This window comes from Myotis brandtii, unplaced genomic scaffold (genome assembly GCF_000412655.1).
Source record: "Myotis brandtii unplaced genomic scaffold, ASM41265v1 scaffold1865, whole genome shotgun sequence".
Classification (NCBI taxonomy): domain Eukaryota; kingdom Metazoa; phylum Chordata; class Mammalia; order Chiroptera; family Vespertilionidae; genus Myotis; species Myotis brandtii.
This window is the reverse complement of record NW_005356928.1, coordinates 39447-46900: the sequence shown is the minus strand read 5'-3', so window position 1 is coordinate 46900 and position 7454 is coordinate 39447. Positions and strand designations below refer to the sequence as shown.

Genomic DNA, 7454 nt, shown 5'->3' with positions numbered 1-7454 from the left:
GTCCACAGCCCAACCTTCTATCCACTGAGCCTAACAAGCTAGGGCTCTTTGGTTAATTCTTGTCTGTGCCCTGACAATGAATCGTCCCGCAACTACTGAGAAACACCAGCTTGACTCAAAATGCTTTTATTAATTTAAGAGAGAGGGGGAGAGAGAGAGAGACAGAAAGACAAGAGAGAGAGAATGGAGGAGGTGGAGGAGGAGAAGAAGAAGGAGAAGGAGAAGGAGAAGGAGGAGGAGGAGGAGGAGGAGGAGGAGGAGGAGAAGGAGTAGGAGAAGTAGAAGAACAAGAACAAGAACAAGAACAAGAACAAGAACAAAAAGAACAAGAAGAAAGAGAGAGAGAGACATCAGTGTGCCTTCGCACCCAGGGGGTAGCAGATAGAACAGCAGAGCTTATTAAAAATGTGAACAGAACTATACACGTCCCACCAGCAGGCCAGCAGAACAGGGGCTCAGGTTGACAAGAGCCAGGGACCCCATCACATGTCCTACGAGTTGTCTATCTGCTCAAGGATCATTTCCTCCACTCCATCCTCCTTGATGTGGTGCACGATGCGCCATAACCGGCACATGAAGTCCAGGTACTGGTCGCCAGGGGAGAGCGTCCAAATAAAAGGCATGGTTCTCGAGGTCAGTGGGCTGGTGGTGAGTGTGATATGCCCACTGGGGATGTCCTCCTGGCGCAACCGTACTTGGAGGACACCTCCAGTCTCCATGATGAGATGCAGCCATGTGCGCTTCTTCTCGTCCTCATACACAGAGGGCCCACGGATCATCAGGCGGATGGGGTGCGAGGTGAGGTGCACGTTCGATGGGAGCTCAGCCATGACCCCTCCGTGGTCCAAGGAGCAACAGCCACAGCTTCTCAGATTCTCTTGCTACTTCGGTCCTGGTATGGAAAGACAGGGGATGGGGTCTCCAAACGCATTTTACCTCGGCTTTTATCTTTATGGTTTTTACGGTTGTGTTTGTGGTGGCCTTTGGTTTATTTTGCTAATTTATAAATCTCAACTTTTATTTCTTTTGTAGCTCTAGATCTCTCTCCTAGAACAAACTGTACAAAACGTACTTAAGTTAAAATATGACTCTGTGAAGGTAACATGGTCCTATGGAATTTTAAAAACATTTTTTCAATGACAGTTAACATAGAACATTAGGTTCATTTCAGGGGTACACCCCAATGATTAGACATTATATAGTGGACTAAGAAATCATTCAATTAATCTCATATCCATTTGACACCATACACAGTTATTATAATATTACTAGAGGTTCTGTGCACAAAATTCATGCACTTGGGGGGGTCCCTCAGTCAGCCCCGAAGCCTCATGCAGTCCGGGACCCCTTGAGGGATGTCCAACTGATGGCTTAGGCCTGATTTAGTGCTGCCATGGAGGCTCCCACCATCCCCCTCTTATTGGCAGCTGTGAGCATGGCTTTTGGCTGAGCGGCGCTCTCACTGTGGAAGCGCACTGACTACCGGTGGACAGCTCATGCCATGAGCATCGGCCCCGGTGGTCAGTTTGTTTCAAAGCGACCAATCGTTCTGCCGTTTTGTTGATTTGCATATTAGCCTTTTATTATATAGGATTGCACTGACTCAATGCTCTACTTTCCTGGGCCATGACTATTCTTTAATTTTTCTCATATAGTTTTCTGATTTCAGACAAGAAGGGAGAGAGAGAGAGAGTGTGAAAGATCAATGATGACAGAGAATCACAGATTGGTTGCCTCCTGCATGCCCCCTATTTGGGATCAAGGCTCTAACCCGGGCATGTGCCATGACTGGCAATGAAATCGACATCTCCTGGTTCCTAGGTTTAAGCTAAACAACTAAGACATGCCAGCCGGGCTCTTTTCTCTGCTTTTCTTTTCTTTCCTTTGATTTTCTTTTCTTTTCTTTTCTTTTTTTCTTAATTAAAACTTTGTAGTTGGTTCAATTTTTCTTTTTGTCCTGACACCACCATCTTCTTTCTGATCATCACAGAGGGAACTCACAAACCATAGAACAACCCACCCCGTGCAAATAATATGCTTTACCTTTAACAGCTGGCAGAGGAACAAAGCTAACGACTGCGTCCAGGTGGGCTTCTTAACAGCAGTCTTGCTTCTCAAGTGCTGGTGAGAGAGGCAAGACCAAAATATTCAGGGACAGACAGACATCTGGGATAGTTGATCAGGCAAACAGGAAGCAAAGAGACAGGTGAAACAGCAAGTAGGATTCCTGAGGTCTCATAACATCACTTATAGAATGTTCTCTCGCTTCCCCAAACCTCAGCCATGTTCTTGGCAAGAGCTGTAAAGTTTTTCTGCTAAACTCACTTAAGTCCACAAAGCCCAAATTCCTCCCTCAGATCAGACTCTATCCCCAATCCTTCCTCCTCCTCCTCCCATCCATCTTTTTCTTACCTGTTCTTCTTGCTCTGAAGGCAAAGCACCGTCGTAGCTCCTTTCCTTGTGACCGGTCTATGCTTCCCCCTGTCACCTGCAGAAGAAAGAACATGACCATGATACACATATTCCCAGGAGTCCATGTACCAGGAATGTGTCCAGAAAAAACAAGGTACCACTGACTCACACCCCAGAAACCAGTTCCGTGATACAGGTTGTGGTGAGGTACGAAAGAGGTTTATTCAGGTGCCGGCAACCTGAGAAGTTGGGGGAAGCTAGTCCCAAAACCCATCTGCACATCTCAGTGCAGGCAGAGGATTTTATAAGGAGGGAGAGGCCAAACAGAGTAAAGAGGTCAGGTGCGGGGCTTGACAAGTTCTCTACGTGCCCACAGGCACAGTCCAATCTGATAAGGATCTTGCATGTGGTCAGGTGTCGGTCCACTTTGCGTCATCCTAGACTTATCCTCCAGGTTCTAAGGTTGAAGGTCATCCAATCTCCCATAACTGGGAAGGTCAGAGATCATGTCTTGTAAAATTAGTTGCTAGGATTCTTATACAAACATGCTGTTTACCTACAAGCTTCATTATTAGTCAGAGTCTGCATTTACAGGAACAATGTGGAAAGAATGGTGAGGTGAGTTGTAATTCCCACTATGACATGAATGCTGAGATGCTTCGTTCTTCTTCAAGGCGTTTCCACCCTTTGAAAAAGTCAAATTGGCCCTGACCGGTTTGGCTCTGTGGATAGAGTGTAGGCCTGCGAACTGAAGGGTCCTGTGTCCGATTCCTGGTCAAGAGCACATGCCCAGTTTGTGGGCTTGATCCCCAATGAGGGACGTGCAGGAGGCAGCCGATCCATGATTCTCTCATCATGGATGTATCTAACTCTCTCCCTCTCCCTTCCTCTATGAAAAAAAAAATTAAAAACAACTCCCAGTTGAATGACCTGGACTGAGGCAAACTCTTCCCCAATCAGGAAGGAAAGATGAATGGGGTCCTAAGGGAATGTCAGATATCTGCCTGTTGGAATTTAGGAGAAGCAAAATAAAAAGAAAAAAGAAAAGAGGGGAGAAAAAAAACATAATTCAAATGTCACCCTCATACTGCCCTGGAAGGGATCGAGCCCAAAGGGGTCATGAGACAGAGTGTCTGCAGTGCAACACGTGAGACACCTCGAGGCGTGGGCTCTTTTATAAAAATATATATATATATTTTATTGATTTTAGAGAGGAAGGGAGAGAGAGATAGAAACATCAGTGATGATGAGAGAGCATCATGGACCGACTGTCTCCTGCACGCCCCCCACTGGGGGTCGAGCACGTAACCCCGGCATGTGCCCTTGACTGGAATCAAACCCGGAACACTTCAGCCCTCAGGTGGGCACTCTGTCCACTGAGCCAAACCAGCTAAGGTGCTAGGTCGTCTTTAAATGACTACTCATCTGGTATGTTAAACCAAAAAAAAAATAATAAACTATTTTAAATCAATGTGCAGTTAATGTGAATGCAACACTTGCTTAATATTTTTTAAATGATTTTATTGACTGAGATAGGAAGAGAAATCGAGAGGGAGAGAAACATCCAGGATGAGAGAGAATCACAGCTTTAGCGTCTAGCTCTCCGTGGGTTTTTAATTGTGTTTAGCACAAAGTTCAGCTATCATAAAATTCATCTACCATTGCACCAGCGAGAGGAGGCTGGAGGGGGGGCCGGAGGGAGCCCCAGAAATCTATTTCAGGATATACATGGTTGCATTAAAGAGAATCAGGGATCAGCAGCCTCCCACATGCCCTCTACTGGCGATCGACCCTGAAACCTGGGCCTCTAGTAAAAATATATTAAACAGAGGAAGAAAAAGAAAAAGACCTTAAGCCTGAAAATATTAGGCCAGCCCCAGTAGACAAGGCTCGAAAACATCACTGGAAATAGTTTTCATTTCAATGACCAATGTTCTCATTGTTTGATCTCCTGAGGTTCGTCAACCAATACTACCCTCTTCAAAAAAAGAATGAATGTTTGGGGGAATTTGTGCACCAGTGTGGTGCCTCGACCTGGCCTGCGGGGATTGGCCGAAACTGGCTCTCTGACATCCTCCGAGGGGTCCCAGATTATGAGAGGGTGCAGGCCAGGCGAAGGCGCCCCAACGGTGTCCCATTAGGTCTGGGGAGGGACACGGGAGGTTGGCCAGCTGAGGAAGGACCATGGGAGGGCCCCAGGGTGTGTCCAACATGTCTCACTCAATCCCGATCAGCCAGACCCCAGCAGCAAGCTGACCTACCAGTCTGAATGTCTTGTCCCTGGTGGTCAATGCATGTCATAGTGAGCAGTAGAGCAACCTTAGTATATCATTTTCATATTATCCTTTGATTGCTTGAACAGATCACCGGTTGACTGGATGCTTAGCATATTAGGCTTTTATTATATAGAATTGATTTCATACAGGAAGGGAGCGAGAAACATAAATGATGAGAGAGAATCATACATCGGGTGCCTCTTGCAGGCCCCCTACTGGGGATCGAGCCCACAAACAGAGCATGTGCCCTTGACCAGAATCCAACCTGGGATCTTCCAGAGTCCACAGTCCAACCCTCTATCCACTGAGCCAAACATGCTAGGGCTCATTGGTTAATTCTTGTCTGTGCCCTAACGAGGAATCGAACAGTGACCTCTGCTTTCATAGGTCGTCCCTCAACCACTGGGAAAGACCAGCTTGGCTCAAAATGCTTTTATTGATTTGAGAGAGAGGGATAGAGACAGACAGAGACAGAGAGACAAAGAGACAGAGAAAGAGAGAGAGAGATAGAGAGAGAGAGAGAGAGAGAGAGAGAGAGAGAGAGAAGGAGGAGGAGGCGGAGGAGGAGGAGGAGGCAGAGGAGGAGGAGAAGGAGAAGAAGAAGAAGAAGAAGAAGAAGAAGAAGAAGAAGAAGAAGAAGAAGAAGAAGAAGAAGAAGAAGAAGAAGAAGAAGAAGAAGAAGAAGAAGAAGAAGAAGAAGAAGAAGAAGAAGAAGAAGAAGAAGAAGAAGAAGAAGAAGAAGAAGAAGAAGAAGAAGAAGAAGAAGAAGAAGAAGAAGAAGAAGAAGAAGAAGAAGAAGAAGAAGAAGAAGAAGAAGAAGAAGAAGAAGAAGAAGAAGAAGAAGAAGAAGAAGAAGAAGAAGAAGAAGAAGAAGAAGAAGAAGAAGAAGAAGAAGAAGAAGAAGAAGAAGAAGAAGAAGAAGAAGAAGAAGAAGAAGAAGAAGAAGAAGAAGAAGAAGAAGAAGAAGAAGAAGAAGAAGAAGAAGAAGAAGAAGAAGAAGAAGAAGAAGAAGAAGAAGAAGAAGAAGAAGAAGAAGAAGAAGAAGAAGAAGAAGAAGAAGAAGAAGAAGAAGAAGAAGAAGAAGAAGAAGAAGAAGAAGAAGAAGAAGAAGAAGAAGAAGAAGAAGAAGAAGAAGAAGAACAACAACAACAACAACAACAACAACAAGAACAGGAAGAACAAGAAGAACAAGAACAAGAAGAAAGAGAGAGAGAAAGAGAGAGAGAGAGAGAGAGAGAGAGAGAGAGAGAGAGAGAGAGACATCAATGTGCCCTCGTACCCAGTGGGTGGCAGATAGAATAACAGAGCTTATTAAAAAGGTGAACAGAACTATACACGTCCCACCGCCAGGCCAGCAGGACAGGGGCTCAGGTTGACAAGAGCCAGGGACCCCATCACGTGTCCTATGAGTCTTCCATCAGCTCAAGGATCATTTCCTCCACGCCATTCTCCTTGATGTGGTGCACGATGCGCCAGAACCGGCACATGGAGTCCAGGTACTGGTCGCCAGGTTGGAGCGTCCACATAAAAAGCATGGTGCTCGAGGTCTTCGGCCTGGTGGTGAGTGCGATATGCCCACTGGGGATGTCTTCCTGGCGCAACCGTACTTGCAGGACACCTCCTGTCTCCATGACGAGATGCAGCCACGTGCGCTTCTTATCGTCCTCATACACCGAGGGCCCACGGATCCTCAGGCAAATGGGGTGCGAGGTGAGGTGCAATATTGACGGGAGCTCGGCCATGACCCCTCCTTGGTCCAAGGGGCAACAGCCACAGCTTCTCAGAGCCTCTTGCTACTTCGGTCCTGGTATGGAAAGAGAGGGGATAGGGTCTCCAAGTGCATTTTATCTCGGCTTTTTTCTTTATGGTTTTTGCGGTTGTGTTTGTGGTTGCCTTTGGTTTATTTTGCAAATATATAAATCTCAACTTTTCTGTCTTTTTTGGCTTTAGATCTCTCTTCTAGAACAAACTGTATGAAACATACTTGAAGTAAAATGTGACTCTGTAAGGTAACATGGTCCTATAGAATTTTTAAAACATTTTTAAAATGACATTTGACATACAACCTTAGGTTCATTTCAGGGGTACACCCCAATGATTAGACTTTATATAATGGACTAAGAAATCATGCAATTAATATCAGAGCCATCTGACACCATACACAGTTATAATATTACTAGAGGCTAAGTGCACAAAATTCATGCACTTGGGGGGTTCCTCACTCAGCCCAGCGGCCTCTCCCATTCCGGGACCCCTTGAGGGATGTCCAACTGACCCCTTAGGCCCACTTTAGTGCTGCTGTGGGAGGCTCCCAACACCCCCCTGTGCTCGGCACCTTTGCGCCTGGCATTTGGCTCAGTGGCGCTTCCCCTGTGGGAGTGCACTGACCACCACTGAACAGCTCCTGCCCTGATTATCTGCCCCCGGTGGTCAGTGCGTTTCATAGCGACCATTCGTTTTGCGGTTTGGTCGATTTTCATATTAGCCTTTTATTATATAGGTTTGACTCAATGCTCTACTTTACTGTGCAATGACTGTTCTTTCGTTTTTTTCATATAGTTTTACTGATTTCAGAGAGGAAGGGAGAGGGAGAGAAAGAGAAAGATCACTGATGACAGAGAATCACCGAAAGGTTGCCTCCTGCACACACCCTACTGGGGATCAAGACTGTAACCCGGGCATGTGCCATGACTAGGAATCGAATCGCCATCTCCTGGTTCCTAGGTTTAAGCTGAACAACTGAGCCATGCCAGCCGGGCTCTTTTC

At 46.1% G+C, this 7454-nt stretch overlaps 1 protein-coding gene and 1 non-coding gene across 2 annotated transcripts; both read right to left on the bottom strand.

Moving 5' to 3' along the window:
* Nucleotides 1–491: 491 nt before the first annotated feature.
* LOC102255873 lies at nucleotides 492–830 on the bottom strand. Its single transcript, XR_001361696.1, has one exon. It is a non-coding gene; the product is annotated as a protein p13 MTCP-1 (transcript).
* Nucleotides 831–6091: 5261 nt separating this feature from the next.
* On the bottom strand, nucleotides 6092–6430 carry LOC102255568 (T-cell leukemia/lymphoma protein 1A). The gene has a single exon (XM_005864151.1). The coding sequence runs from the start codon at nucleotides 6428–6430 to the stop codon at nucleotides 6092–6094; it is 339 nt and encodes a 112-aa protein (XP_005864213.1).
* Nucleotides 6431–7454: the final 1024 nt, after the last annotated feature.

What these genes read in the sequence shown, in the direction of transcription:
- LOC102255568 (XM_005864151.1), bottom strand. Translation starts at nt 6,430, where the DNA reads ATGGCCGAGCTCCCGTCAATATTGCACCTCACCTCGCACCCCATTTGC.